Below are 16012 nucleotides of genomic sequence, written 5' to 3' on the forward strand. Positions count from 1 at the left end.
CACTTGAAATTTGATCCAACGATTAAAAATAGGAGCCCACTTTAAAAGTTATAATAACTTTAGCCGTTGAATCAAATTTCAAAAACCCGAATTATTTTATGAAAAGAATTAGATGAAAGAGATACGAAGATGATACATTTCTGTATGGAGCCACTTTGCAGTGGTTCTTTTCATTTGTCTACGTCAAATTATTTTTCTATTAATTAGTTAGAATGGTGCAATGTTTAATATTTCTGTCCGGATCCCTTTCCCTATGGAGCCACTTTCCAATATTTCTTTTCATTTGTCTTATATTTTCAACGACACTCCAAATTATTTTTCTATTAATTAGTTAGAATAGTGCAATGTTTAAAATTTCTTCGGATATTTTCATGAAAATATTCAAACAATTAGAGAAATATAGGAGGTAAAGTCTAAACTTCATCTTATATCGGAGAAACTCTTAAATTTAGGCTGAAATTGGCATATATCGTCGATATTTCTTACACATTTTAAATATCAGATAAACTCTTATATTTCATAAACAAATATTTGATAACCTCTGAAGTTTAATTCTAAATTTCCATTATTTTCATCGAAAGCAACCAATATTGATGTTCGATATATCCGTCCATATTTTCATTAATTTTCATATCGAAATTTCCACCGATACCGATATTTTAAACATTGGAGTAGTGATAGTTATATCATTTTAGAACATCTCCAACACCATTGGTTGTTGCATGTTTTTCTTTTCTTTTTTTCTTTTCCAAAAACGATAGAGATATTTCATTGATCAACCGACAACAAAAATAACTATACAAATCTAGTCCGAGAAAGAATGAAACCACTAATCAGCTCCATCATCAGATTCATCACAACGAATGACAAACGGGCATCGTCGCCACTCCTGGAGAGATCTGCATAAATCACATGCCAAACAAGGTGTATAATAGGTAGGCTGGACCCAAGTGAAAAAGAATATGAAATCAAGGGTCTTATCTTCCCTCGATCCAACGATACTAGGGTTTAGGGTTGAGCTAAACCGCATAATGAGTCAATACTGTTTTCGTATCAAACCCACCGTGTAGTAGAAGTTGAGCCACAGACCTCAAATAGGGGCCCATGGGGGCCAATTTGATCAATACACCCAACATTTAAATCGGTTGTCTCAAAGAAAATGACACTTCAATGTCTGGTTCACTTGGTCTCCACTTTATTAGACGAGGTTTATGAGAGATTTTACAATGTACCAAGAACATTGAACATTGCCATACCAAAGAACTTTGCATATGTCAGTATATGCGAGAGAACATCGCATGGAAGGTCTCTCTCCCGGTTTAAGGTAGGGCGCATGAAAACAAAACAAACCAAAAAAGTTTATGTTGGAGTATATCAGAGGTGTCTTACACAAGTTTGAATACTACTAATACAACCAAACCACCTAACGAACCAAAATTACTCATCCAAATTAAACATTGGAAATGTAATTAATTGAAGAAATAAACCTCAAATAAGTGTTACAAACATCAAAGTCCAGGGGGAGATACATACGGATTAACAAACCGGCCCAGTGAGTGCCACCCTTGCAACCCCCCCCGAGTCTGTAAATTCCTCATGAACGTTGACCAGCTCGGAGCGGAGAGAAGTTTTAAACGGATGTTACACCTTATGCTGCTGTGCTGCCATTATTCTTGAGGAGCAAAGTAGAATAACTATATACACAACTTATTCTACACGATTTTGTACTCGATTGAATTAGCAGAGGATGACCGCACTGGTTCCACTATGTTATCATGTATGGTGCACTTTCAGCAATGCTTGGCATATCATGTCGATGAATTGATCGTCCTAGACAATAACAATACACTGAGTCAGTCATGAGAACTTTAGATTGAGGATGCTTAAAACATCAGAGGGCAAATGCTCTACTGTCAACAACCAAGAGACAGGTACACTCCACGGAAAACATAGTAAGATGCATCTATAGTTGATACACCGGCTTCTTTTCTTTCTACATATCAATACATACATAAGCAGACTAATGCCGCTAACATATGTACACAAATTCATAAAAATGTAAATACAATTTAAAAAAAAAAATGATTTTTATGAAGTAGCCGTGCTTTGGACCCAAAAATAGGTTAACTCTGCTCACTGTATGTTGTGTAATTATTTAATGAAATACAGGAGGTAAATCCAAGTATGAAAAAGAGACAAAACATGAAAATACCTGAACAAGCATTACAAGTGCTTCTCGCACTTTTTCTCTGCTAACAAGAGGCCCGTCACTGGGAGCAGGAGGAACAGAATTGGGTGTTAAAGATGGTGGGGGCGTTGGTGGCGGAAAGGGTTGAAGCATTGGGGTGCCATAAGGGCGTTGCAGGTTCAGGGGTGGATGAAGTGCAGCAGCAGAGGGCACAGATGAAGAGGTAGGTGGTACGACCAAAGGAGGCGAGGAAGCAGGGAGAGGGAAGAAAGAAGAGGGCTTTATAAGATTAGCGACCCGATTGTTGCTGGTGGTTTGGTCAGAGGAGCCATGTAGGGGGGTTGGCGTAGATGGGACTGAATGGGAAAGTGGTGGTATTTGTGGAGTTGGTGCAGGAGGTGAAACAGCACTGGGTGCATAAGAAGGTGCAGGAACAGTTCCAGTAGACTGATAGGGCAGTCTTGAATTTGTTGCGTCTGAAGCATTATTTCCAATATTCATTGCTGCCTGCAGTAAAGATGAGAGGACAATATGATTAGCCATCAGTGGAGACAAGCTACAATGAGTAAGGAGATAAGGAGTAAAGACAACACGCCAGAAGAGAATGACATGCTAACATCCAGATACATCATTCTCTTGGGGTCTAAGCAAATACATCATTCAAGTTTTTCAGAATGCTTATATCCCAAAAAAAAAAAAAAAAAAAAAAAAAAAAAGTTTCTTTAGACCAATTTGGCTGAAACAATATGATTTGTAATAATTAGATCATCATCATGAACCGTAAACTCTACTTCAGTAAAGACAGTTTCTTATCATTCAAGTTTTTCAGAATGCTTATATCCCAAAAAAAAAAAAAAAAAAAAAAAAATTTCTTTAGACCAATTTGGCTGAAACAATATGATTTGTAATAATTAGATCATCATCATGAACCGTAAACTCTACTTCAGTAAAGACAGTTTCTTAATTTTAAAAGAAATAAGCTTTTATTCATTTCACATGGGCATTCACTATGAAACATCCCTTACGATTTCAATGTCGTTCGAGTACTTAATCTCACACCCAAACTCTTTCTGTCATCAGTATAGCGTCTGAATCAGATTTTCGTTATTCAGGAATCCGACGGACAAAAACAACCGCCTTTGTTATCCCAAAATTTCCTCAACTAACTTCTCTGAGGAATAGGATTGAAATAAAGTCCACTCAACTTCGGCACCTCCAAATACTTTAGAGAGGAAAACGCTTAGGAACCGGGTGCAATTCATTCAAACAACCCAAACAGTGAGTTCTTCAAGTATGCCTATGACTTAAAGAATTTGCACCACAAAAGATTAGAGGGAGGGATTTAAAATGATTGGATGCAATACATTGAGAGGGATTTGCAAATGACAACTTGAAAGGATTCATTTCTAGATCCCTTTATCTAATGTTATGTAGTTCATACCTAACTAATTTATCCTACATCACTTGGTACTTTCAAATCCCTCATCCATAGGGAACATTTCCTACACGACAAAGTAAGCAGATCGGAAAACCACCATGCATGAAATCATACCAGGTAGTTTATAAAGGAAGAATCTTCAGGTGCATCAGTGACAGCAGGGGCATTCAATGATGGCTCCAACGGCCCTTCCATGACCAACATGGATGGGACTGCTTCAAGTTCTTCAAACTCACTACAATTTAATAAGCAGAAAGTAAACTAGATGCAATAATGAAGACACAATTTACTCAATAAATAAACCCAAGATAATGATGCGACTCATGATATGCAGAAAAAAATGGTATTATATTGATATAAGAGAAGATGAAATATAGAAATATTAGAAATTACTTGAACTTGAGAAGACAAATCATACCAATGATAGTATCAAACTTAAGAGGCCCTTGCCACCAATTATTTCTTTTTTGCAGAAATATATTATATAAGTTATCTAACATTGCAACAATCCATGATGAAGTTAATTTTATGTGGCTAAGATTGAAGAACAAATTCTAAATCTGAATACAGAAAGTAATATAATATAACACAATTGGAGCAACAATGGAGAAAGGGGGTAAAAACCTTTTGGTTGAAGATATTTTGGACTTGGGAGGAGCCTTTGAGTATGCATTCAGGATCCTGTAAAAAGGAAAGGCATTAGAATACAAATGCGTAAATGTAGCATATCTACATCCACATAGCTTAATGTGGACATGAAACTAAGGTATCCAGTAATTCCAAATCACCATTTTACTGCTTTAGATCCCATGCTATGCTCTCTGTTTGCATGCGTATCCATATGTATCTTATGCATGGATCTGGGTCACACTGTTGTTGATAACTTCAACATTTAACATCATATACTTTCCTTTTGTGTTACACATATATGTATTGCATTTGCATAACTTATAAAATTTTCTAAAGTCAAACTCTTCTAAGTGAAAATCTATTGTGCAACTATATACCCCTAAAAAAATCTGTAATGTGATATTACCATCCTGCAAATATGTGCTATGCTATTAAATGTCTATAACTCTTTATTAGAAACTAACAAACAATTTGTGCACAAATGGGAAGCATAAGAATTATAAGAAAAATATTGTACCTAGTAAAGAGATTCGCAACTTCCTCACATTCACGAGCATTATAAAACCAAATGCCATTAACTTCTTGGGCAGCATTTCTATACAATAAATATGGAACTTGAACTTCATACTCAAAATCTCCCAAGAGATTCTCCACTAGGTTATCTGTATTATAAAAGCATAAAATTAAAAATATAAGAAAAACCTAGAGGGACATATGCATAGTTGTATGTAAACATATGTACAACATATATTACCAAATAATTAGAGGAGTTCATTTTTATAGATGATCAAATCAGATATTCTAGGAAGACTGTGTACACGACTTCCTAATAAGAATTCTATGCAAAAAAGAATGACCTTATACAAAAGTATAACAAAATAACACACTTTTACAATTCCAAGATCCTCTTTTCCTGAGAAAGGAAACAAATTTTACATTGTGTTCTCAAATCATGTGGGTCGCACAAATTTTATGTGTCATTGGGGAAACAAGTTCCATTTTGATCAACTTTATAACACTTCAGAGTTTAGACTTTAGATTTATCTATTTCTCAACTTTGCACGAACATGAATATTATGTCAATCTGAAAGGATTGAACATTCCAAGCTTCTCATCAATAGATATAAGCAAATCTTGAGAATAATTTGCAGATCAGTGGCATGCTTGAATGATAAGTTTAGATGCCTTATTTATTTTTGTGGAAGACCAGTAAATCATTTATGTTTATCTTTGCTTACAAGCTGTCCAAACAATTATTTAAACACTGCAGATAGATGGTAATGTAGATTGATACAAACAGTAGCAAACCATTAAGTCAAAAAACAAGAATTTACTTTAGTGGTAAATCGAGCAACAATCTATACCATCATACCAAATGGAAACCAACTGCTCTAATCAGCATTAAAAGAGCATGTCTTTCAGCATAAAATTACATCGACAATAAAGGATTTGTACCTGTATTGCGCCGATTCATAACGATGAACTGGAACCGCGGTTGAGTATTCCTTAACAATACAACAGTAATAAGATTAGGAAACCCAACTATCAGTATAACTAACCCAAAAAAAAAGTAAAAAGTAAAAAAAATTACCTTTTAACAACAAAGAGAGAGCCTTCAACATCCTTGCGACTCTGCAAAAACCCAGAACGTAATTAATTAAAAAAGTCAACATTAATTTGGATTAATTCTAAAAACCCTTGAATCTTCATATAATTTTCTGGGCAACCAAACACTGAAGTGGAAAATACGATTTGGAAAACGAACCCATTGATTGCTCTCGATGTTGAATTCATAGAAGGTAACGTGGGCGGCCGTAATCAGAATCTCTTCGATGAAGGGGTCGATTCTCTGCAGCACCGTGAGATTGAGCATTTTGGTGCTCTGCTGATCGAGATTCGGCATCAATTTCCCCGTCTGAGACATTTCTGATTGGCTCCGGAGAAACTTAAACCCTAGGTCCGGTGATTTTCCTTTGAATTTTTCGTATATTTTCCCGGGAAAGTTACAGCAGCTAGGAGAGCGGAGGGAGAGGGGAGAGAGAGAAGAGGTAAGCGTGTGATGGAAGACCTCTGTTAGTTGCACAGGTTTAGCTTTGCTTGCTTAATTCTCTGAATTTACAATTATGCCCTCGCCTTCTTTGGTTGTCCTATGGGCTCTAGGCCCATTTTGTCAAGTTCATGCGGATCATAGTCTAGTTTCTCAAAAACAAAGAAAAATTAACTGAAAAAAAAATAAAAAAAAATAAAAAAAAATAAAAAAAATCTAGTGATGTAGGGTGACGACGAATTTGTCGTGTTTGTGTAGTGTTAGTTTTTGTTCATTTTAGATGTTCAGTCGATTTTCGCAAGATTTATTCTTGGTATAAATGATATTGGAGATAGAAGATTCTAATACGAGATCTCAGATGCAAAGATAAACACTCTTAATTACTTGAGCTATAAACTCTTATACATTTGGATATTTGTTTTGATTGGGGAAGAAAAAGGCTTACTCCTTGATACCAAAGAAATAGGCTGCCTTGTATAATTCAAAGTTACAAGAAAGAATGAAATGAACGAGAGCAATGGAAATCTGCAACTTTTTTCTTGATAAATTTCTAGTGATTTTATTTTATGTTCACTGGTTGTTTACATTTATGAAGCTTTTGATTCTCTATTTACCATTCGTTGCTTAAACACAAGTACCACGTGATTGTCTTTCGGTACTAAGCAATGCATCGATCCGATGTTTACTGGTTTCTTCTTGTGAATTGTGAGTAATTGAGGTTAAGATTATTGGTTTCAACTTGAGATATTATAGGGTAAAGAGGGGAAGAAGTTGCATAATTTCTGAATTATCGAAGAAATTAAGAAACTGAAAATGCCTTTCGATGCACGGGGGAGGAGAGGGGTATGTGAGTTTTTAACTCTCGACAACATATTCAAGAAGTCTTAAGTAAGTAAAGAAACCTCTAACATATTCAAGAAGGCTGTATCTTCTTCAGCTGACTGTCGACGGCCATAGACATAAGCATAGTCATCAGCATCACTGCATGCATACATTCAAGTCTGAAGTAAGTAATAACCATTTATTAAATTCTGCATATTACAGTAATACATAATCTAAGTACTTGGTAGTTCATGTAACTTATGGGTACGTATGAGTCAAGTACATATGGTTATCAACTTACCTAATCTATTAATTAAATCAAGTTTTGGTTGAGTTTTATTTTGGTGCTGTCTTAAATCTTGTCATCTAAAAAGGTGAAGAAACTCGAGAATTGTTATTGACAGTTCAAAGATGTCATTATGCACACATCCATGATCGATGGTAAGAAAAACTAAGAGAGAGAGAGAGAGAGAGAGAGAGAGACTACATCAAACTCAAAAGGCGACTATTTCAGAATCCTAGTAATCCCCAAACTAGAGTAAGAGATGACTGAATAGTGCACATAGAGAATAACAATAACTTCAATTACGATATTTCTCCATTGGACAAAGTAAATTACATGCAATAAAACCAAATTCACAAGACAATTAACAAGTACAGTTTTGTAGAAAAAAACACCAAAACAGAATCACAACAACGTTTACAATTAATTGTTTGAAGAGCTTTAATTAGTTTCTTCCATCTTCTTCTTCTTCTTGTCAGTGATGCTTTCAGAGAGCCAAAGCAGAGAGCAGAATCAAGAACATGAAGGTGACGACAGTAACGAAGGAAGCCACCACAGCCCCACTCACGTTCCGGCAGAAATCACCAAACTGGTTGCAGATGGCTAGCCAGTTGGAGCTTGCATTGCCATTGTGGGCTAGGTAGACTATGGATGTTGCAGCCCCAGCAGCAGAAGTGGCTAGAGTCAGTGCCACCTGTCGTGATCATAAACAAGTATTATGCGCAAATTAGGAAAGCCACTTTTGTGAGTTTTCAAATTTTGACTTGATTTTGAAATCAGTTTTCGAAAAAAAAAAACAAAAAAAAAAAAATAAATAAATAATAATAAAATGAAATGGTTAGCGTATAAGCTTTAAATTAATGAAGTTAGAGAGGTTAGAATTATAATTACAAGGTCAAGGATGAGGAGCAAGAGCCTTGGTCCACGTGCATGGGGGCGAACAATGGAGACTATGGAGAAGGGAACTGAGAGCACCAAGTATCCCGCTACAAGTGACATTGCTATCAGGAAAAACCTGCATGCATGGATATTTGTATCAACGTTTCGTACAATATACAAGGGTAGTGTCGTCTTTCTCAGATATTTAGAATGTTACGTAGTTAAATTGTTAATCTGGCTTCCTCTTCTGATCAATTATTCAAATTGACTGTTTGACAACAAAATATGTCAAATTGTCAGTCTTACATCATATACAATAGTTCATTTATTCGATGATCTAGAGGCATTCTAACAATGTAACATACCAAATATCGAGAAAAAAAAAAGAAAGAGAAGGAAGATTGAAACATACTGAAAACTAGGCATGTCATCATAGCTAGCTTCAAACTGGAAGAACTGGGTGAAGAAGGGAAGGTTTTGATCACTGGTTCCCATGGTCGCAGCAGCAGCAAGAGCAGACACTATAGCACCACTCCTCAAAACCAAGTCAATTATGGCCATCCCTCTCTTCATTCCTCCTTTTCCTTCCTTTACAGGAACCGTCAGAATGGGCCCTTTTCCTTTGGATGTACCACTTCCCTCGTGAGCAACAACATCAATGGTGGTCGAGTCGGGGCCGCTCTTCATTTTCGTACACAGAGAGAGAGAGAGAGAGAGAGAGAGAGAGAGAATTAAAGAGGAATGAGGAAGAAAACTAAAGCTTTGTAGCTAGATGAGTAGAAATTGCTGAAGAGAAGAGATTCAAAAGCTTGTGATGAAAATGGTTAAATATGAGAACCTTTATATAGTGCAGCAAATAAGAAGATAGTTTATTTAAACTTGTCATAGAACAAATTTTAATTGTAAATTAATCAGTTAATGGGAAGCAAGAAGAGTTGCTAATGTTAGACTTTTTCTATAGAGCAAATGACGAGGTTTTATCTGGCAAATGGATCAAGTAGTAACCACTTCAATATTATATGCAAACTACGTACACAAAGTTCTAAATAATATGATTTTAATTAAGGAGGATGGATTATAGGAAACTTTGTGGCATTCCATGAAAGATCAAATGGGCGTAATGGAGTGGTTTATTTGGTCGTTTTTATTATATCATAGGGCACTTTAGCTTTTCAAGATAAAATGCAGAAGAGGGAAGTTGGATTTTATCAAATAGTATTATAATTCAGGTCAAAGGTTTAATTGCATGACGAGATTTTTCAGTGTGATCGAAACACAGGATTAGGGGTGGTTCGGTATGGGATACCATACCGAAACTAGTATCCCGAATCCCAAACCAAATTTTCGGGAATCCCGAATTATTTTCGAGATTTTGGGACAAATCGGGAATCCCAAATTGAAATATGAAATTATGAATTGTTCTTCAAATATATAATTCAAGAACACATTCATGAATTAGGAATTTCATTTCATTCACACTACTATTTAATTGAACACTGACATGCCTGACTGTTTTTATTATAGTCAAAATTCAAATTAATTAAACCCTTTTTGCAATATGTTGAGAGACAAACTAATCAAGCCTTCTAAAATTATCAGTCATGGCAGCAGCAATAATAAAATCCACATGAATATCAAACAAAACATGAAAAATATGCAAGGTGTAGGGCATTCCAGGTTGCAGAGCATGAATTAGAAACTACTAGCATCAATTATAAAAGAATAATATATATATAATAATTAATATTATATATTTTCGGTTTGGTATGGGATTCCCAAATATCGAGAAGCCAATCCCAAATCCCATACCGAAATTTTGGGATCGGTTCGGGATAGCATCCCAAAAATTTCGGGAATTTCGGTTTGGGAAATTTTTGGTTTGGGATCGGGATTTTTTCGGTTCAGTTCAGGATTTTCGGGATTTTTTTCCACCCCTACACAGGATGATACACCACGTGTCATTATACAAATAGTGGGATATGTGTGTTAAAAAATTAATAACTTAAAAAATAAAGTTTCTTATCACTTTCATAAAAACACGTGATGTATCCCTCTCGCACCAATGGTCTTTGAATTCTACTTCGAGTGTAATTTTAGTCCTGAACTCCTATATTAATTGCTTTATTACTTAATTTAATTCTGTCTTCTACTCAGGGTCGGAACCAAGATCTCACCTGTGGGTGGACCAATATACAAAGCCTGAAAAATGTATGATAAAACGTAAAAGGCCGAAATTAAGTATATATTTAATTTTGTATGTAGACCTGGTAATTTCTTACGCGATCCGTTAACACGACATATAAATGATATAAAAATAACCGGTTTCGGGTCAACATGATAACTAATCTGGTCGTTATCGGGTCACACGATAAGAACCAGTTAATAACGAATCCTTAACATATTTACACGAAAGTGACACACGGAAACCCGTTTTGACACTATATGAAAAAAATTATTTTGATTATTTTAAAATTTTAAACTACTAAAAAACCTTACTATATATATTATTGTATTATTATTCTATACAAATTTAAAAAATTTAAGTTTTGTTTATTTATTTTTATAGTGTGCTATAAGCAAAGAGTGAGATTAAAAAATTATAAAACACATTAAAAATAAAAATATCAAGTAATTTAAAAATACAAAACACATTAAAAATTATAATAATTAATTTACAAGTGCAAAAAATGTAAAAAGATATGCAAATGCTCATGAATAGTATTTTTAAGGGAGTTCAAAATAAATAAAATTCATAATCATTAATGTACAAGTGTGAAAATTAATATGAAAGCATATATAAACGCGCAAGGTTCCTCAACCTTAAAACGCAACTCTCTTCACTTTGTTAACATTTGGTATTTTGTAGTAATGAACTAATATTTTTTCATTAGACTCTTATTTTGGAGTACGTAATACTTCACAGATAAATGTTTTTTTTTTTTAATGTTTTGAAATAATATTTATGTGACAATGTGGTGTGCATATACTAATTTAGTATTATCTTTTTTTTTTTTTTGTCAAATTATGTTTTTCATTTTCATTATTTATTGATTAAAATGTATTTTCTTTAACGGGTAATGGGTTGAGTCATATTACCTAATAATGTTAACAGATCAATTTCGAGTCGGGTCATATTACCCATTTACTTTAACGGATGTTACACAACACGACCTGTTAAGATATCGGATATATCACGAAAACAACGAACATGAAAAATATGACACGAATGTCAGGTCTACCTGTATAAAAATTAGAATTTCATCTCAACCCCTACAAAATGTGTACATATCATCTTTCACAAACTTATATTTTATGCAAAGAAAAAAACAATCATATTGTTGGACAAAACACAATGAAACAAAATATGGGGCTTTTAGATCCAAGTCCAAAAATGTAGAGTGTTTTTAGGAGTGAGTCCAGTTATCTAATTATATGTTTTCATTTCTTTTATACTCATTTTATATTTTCTAAAAATATTAAAAATCAATTAAAATCTTCTAATATTATGCATTTTCCAACTCCAAAATAATATATTTAATATCTTATAACAAAAAAACTAATATACTAACATAAATTTATCTGCAAAACATTCTACCCTAACTCAAGTAACAAATATATGAATGTATATAATACCTATACGTGAGATATGAAACCTAATTAAAAGGTAGAAAAAACATAACATACCTACAAGCAAGACACATTAATCTATGATAGGTTGATTATAAAAAAGGAATATGTCATATAGGTAGATAAATATAATTAACATGTGATATAGGTTGATTATAAAAATTAAAAATAAAATCTATAAATGGGGTTTAAAGTAGGAGGAAGAACGAGAAGTAACAAAAAGATAAATAAAAAGAAATGAGGAAAGAGATAATTGGGAAGAAATTTGATTTTTTATAATAAATCTTATCATTGAACAGATAACTATTGATAATTAAATAATTAAATATAACAAATTGGACTTATTTTAATAAACTGGACTATTCCTACTATTGGCTCAAAAAATTGAACTTATATCAAGTTTCCCCAAAAAATATCCATAAACCATGAAATAAACATATTATGTTGTTAATCTAGGAGTTTGTTAGTTGCTAAACCCTAAACACTAAAGATTAGAATTGTGGTTTGTTAGTTGCTAAAGTCTAACCACAATTCGATCTCATACCAACTTCAAAGTTCGTTGCATAGTATTTTAATGTTGCAAAAGTCCAACCATTTTCATTTTGTTTTCTTATGGTCCATTTTCATATTGTTTTAATTTTCATTTTGTTTGTTAATGTTCTAGATTCCTCTTCCGTTGAGGGATCCTCAAATAATATTTATTTGAGCGACATTTTGCGGTCCTCGTTTCGTAATTTTTTTTCAACAATTCAGATCGTTTGTATTTTTATACATCATTCAAATATCATTCTTAAAAAAATAGACAATTCAAAACCATTAATATGTATTAGTTTTTGTGAAAAAAAAAATAAATGAATACAATTGTTTAAAGAAACCCTAATATGACTACCATTTAATCTAACGGTAAATAATTTCAGATTCGAATGATTTTGTTGAAATTACCTATGAGGGAAGATATGGGGTGGGGCCTACCCATGATCTCTCAAATAACCTTATTTGAGAGATCCCTCAACGAAATGGGACTGTTACTTTTATATTGTTTTATTTATTTATTTTAACTCTTAAGTTGAAATTCCTAATTGAACTCTAGATTTATGGAAAAATAGTCGGTGTTAGTGAAAATAACTAATGGCACAATAGATGGTTAATTTGGAGGACTGAAACAACTAATATGGAAGTTCATGAACTAAACTAAAAATTAGGATAAGTTCAGAGACCATTGATACAATTAAGCCTAAGTAAAAAGATAAATGTTCTTCAAATGCACGAGTGCTCTTTGGCCCTTTTTAAAACTATGTTTACAATAACTAAAAACGCTTCCAATCATGTTTGGTGACAAAAACTTAAAAGTGATTTTATTTTTTATATGTTTCTTATAGAGGAATAAAAATGCTTCTAAGCCTAAGTTGTTTTTAATAAAACATTTGGAAACAGGCCTTTGTCACTTGAGCTATAAGCTTATGTTTCCTGTAGCATGTTTTAGTTAATTAAGAACTTATGACAAGTTGTCATTATATTTCTAAATCAAATTAACAGTCATAACAAAAAAGGTGGTTAAATGGGTCATCGTGTCAAAATCGAATAATTCTTGTATTAGTATTTAGTAGGTCATGTTACTTATGGGTATGAGTCTAAGTACCGTATCTAATCAACTTACCTAATCCACTCGTTCATGTTAAGTTCGAGTTTTATTTCATGTTGTGTAAAGATTGTCATTCAAAAAAGTAAAAACTTCGAAAATTATTATCGACACTCTTCAAAAAAAATCATTCTGCATACATCTATTCGGAGGAGAGTAAGGTTAAGGTAAACTAGAGTAAGAAATTATAATAGCAATAAATTTCATTACGAAATCTTCCATGGGTTACATGAACTATAACCAAATTCTCGCAACAGTTAAAGGAGTAGTTTTCAGAAAACACCAAAACAAAATCACAAACAGCGTTACAACAATAACAAATTTGAAGAGATCTTTAATTAATCCCTTCCATCTTCTTCTTCTTGTCAGTGATGCTTTCGGAGAGCCAAAGCAGAGAGCAGAATCAAGAACATGAAGGTGACGACAGTAACGAAGGAAGCCACCACAGCCCCACTCACGTTCCGGCAGAAATCACCAAACTGGTTGCAGATGGCTAGCCAGTTGGAGCTTGCATTGCCATTGTGGGCTAGGTAGACTATGGATGTTGCAGCCCCAGCAGCAGAAGTGACTAGAGTCAGTGCCACCTGTCATGATATATATCACAATTTCAATTAAGTTAATTATAATCAGATTAACAATGTATGACTACTACGAGCTAATCATGAATCATAGAGAGGTTAGGAATGTAATTACAAGGTCAAGGATGAGAAGCAAGAGCCTTGGTCCACTTGCATGGGGGCGAACGATGGAGACGATGGAGAAGGGAAGTGAGAGCACCAAGTAGCCAGCTACAATTGACATTGCTATTAGGAAAAACCTGCATGCATGCATGGATATCAGAATATTGTAAAACATTTTCTTTTGTGAAATTATCACCAAACGGAAAAAGAAGGGGAAGGAAAATGAGAACATACTGAAAGCTAGGCATGTCATCATAGCTAGCTTCAAACTGGAAGAACTGGGTGAAGAAAGGAAGGTTTTGATCACTGGTTCCCATGGTGGCAGCAGCAGCAAGAGCAGCCACTATAGCACCAATCCTCAAAACCAAGTCGATTATGGCCATCCCTCTCTTCATTCCTCCCTTTTCTTCCTTCACATGATGAACTGCCAGAACAGGCCCTTTTCCTTTGGATGCACTTCTTGCCTCAACATCAATGGTGGTCGAGTCGCCGCCGCTCTTCATTTTCAGAGAGAGAGAGAGAGAGAGAGAGATGATAAAACAGAACACTGAAGCTTTGGAAATGGGAATTGTTGAGGAGAAGAGACTCAAAAGCTTGTGATGAAAATGGTTCACACATGAGAAGCTTTATGTAGTGCACCAAATAATAAGAGTTTAATTAGTTTATTAATTAAAATTAGTCAATTTCAATTTTCAATTACAAATTATAATTTATTTATTTATTTTTTGTTGATAGAAGAGCAGGTGAAGAGATTTTACCGGGCAAATGGATCAAGGCGTAACCACTTCAAAGAATATAATATTATATAAATAATACGTTGTTCAGGAGGAGTGGATAGGAGACTTTATGCACTTTTATCCTTTGATGAATATTATACAGAAGGAAGTTGGATTTTATTTAAGATTAGTATAATTTTATTTAAGATTAGTATAATTATAGTCAAAAGGGCAATCAACTAACTAAGCAAGTTTTATTCTCTTTAATCACTCAATTAAACCACAGCTAGCCCTCCCTAACCCAACAATGTAATGTACGGTTTCTGCAATTGTTCAGTGTAAAACCACATTATTATTTGCATCACTTTAAGGTTGTCTCCTTTAATGGCTAGGGTAATCGAGAGAAATTTCTGTAAAGGTGATACGTGATTTGGTATTAGGGATGACAATTCTAACCGTTAAACCCGATAACCGTAGATAACCGTCCAAATGGATTGGATTTGGATATGAAAATTTGGGTATGGTATGGATATAGGGAAAAACCGTGAACTTTATTTGGTTATGATTTTGGATATGGTTATAGGGGGTCCCCAATCTGTATCCGTCCTCGAATCCGACCCGAATATATATATTTGATATATAATATAATTTTATTCAATTTACCGAACCCTCCCTATAATAATTCATTATGCATGCATCAAACCCTATACTATCTTTATTATGCACCAAACATCATGCATGGGGCATACCAACAACCTCATCAATTCAGTAGTCTTATTGTTATACTCAACCAAATTAATTCATTGAATCATTTTATATATCAATTATCAAATATTACAAGTTTATCAGATTCATCTCTCTTCAAGAGTTCCACCGTCAAGAAATTGGTGCATGTTATCATGAACAACTTCAAATATATTGTTAGTTTTTTGTAATTAGATGTTGCTACTTAATGATGGAATTAGTATCTACTAAAATTTATAATGCGTCAATTGGATAAATATAATTTTTTTTATTTTTTATTTTTTGTTTTTTGATGAAGATGGATATAACCGATAACCGA

At 33.8% G+C, this 16012-nt stretch overlaps 3 protein-coding genes across 3 annotated transcripts; all 3 read right to left on the bottom strand.

Annotated features, from left to right (window-relative positions):
- Window positions 1–1341: 1341 nt before the first annotated feature.
- On the bottom strand, window positions 1342–6364 carry LOC137745342 (mRNA-decapping enzyme-like protein). The gene is made up of 8 exons (XM_068485286.2): window positions 6022–6364; window positions 5848–5888; window positions 5712–5761; window positions 4774–4918; window positions 4251–4307; window positions 3741–3861; window positions 2213–2695; window positions 1342–1830 (listed from the first exon to the last, which is right to left on the bottom strand). Exons 1-8 carry the CDS (start codon window positions 6178–6180, stop codon window positions 1774–1776), a joined length of 1113 nt encoding a protein of 370 aa, XP_068341387.2. The 5' UTR covers window positions 6181–6364; the 3' UTR covers window positions 1342–1773.
- A 1363-nt stretch (window positions 6365–7727) lies between these two features.
- On the bottom strand, window positions 7728–9035 carry LOC137744033 (casparian strip membrane protein 2-like). The gene is made up of 3 exons (XM_068483895.2): window positions 8700–9035; window positions 8300–8423; window positions 7728–8102 (listed from the first exon to the last, which is right to left on the bottom strand). The coding sequence occupies exons 1-3, from the start codon at window positions 8972–8974 to the stop codon at window positions 7896–7898; spliced, it is 606 nt and encodes a 201-aa protein (XP_068339996.2). The 5' UTR covers window positions 8975–9035; the 3' UTR covers window positions 7728–7895.
- Window positions 9036–13828: 4793 nt separating this feature from the next.
- Window positions 13829–14753, bottom strand: LOC137744029 (casparian strip membrane protein 1-like). The gene is made up of 3 exons (XM_068483890.2): window positions 14468–14753; window positions 14247–14370; window positions 13829–14137 (listed from the first exon to the last, which is right to left on the bottom strand). Exons 1-3 carry the CDS (start codon window positions 14734–14736, stop codon window positions 13919–13921), a joined length of 612 nt encoding a protein of 203 aa, XP_068339991.1. The 5' UTR covers window positions 14737–14753; the 3' UTR covers window positions 13829–13918.
- Window positions 14754–16012: the final 1259 nt, after the last annotated feature.

This window comes from Pyrus communis, chromosome 12 (genome assembly GCF_041283825.1).
Source record: "Pyrus communis isolate YQ-2024b chromosome 12, ASM4128382v1, whole genome shotgun sequence".
Lineage (NCBI taxonomy): Eukaryota > Viridiplantae > Streptophyta > Magnoliopsida > Rosales > Rosaceae > Pyrus > Pyrus communis.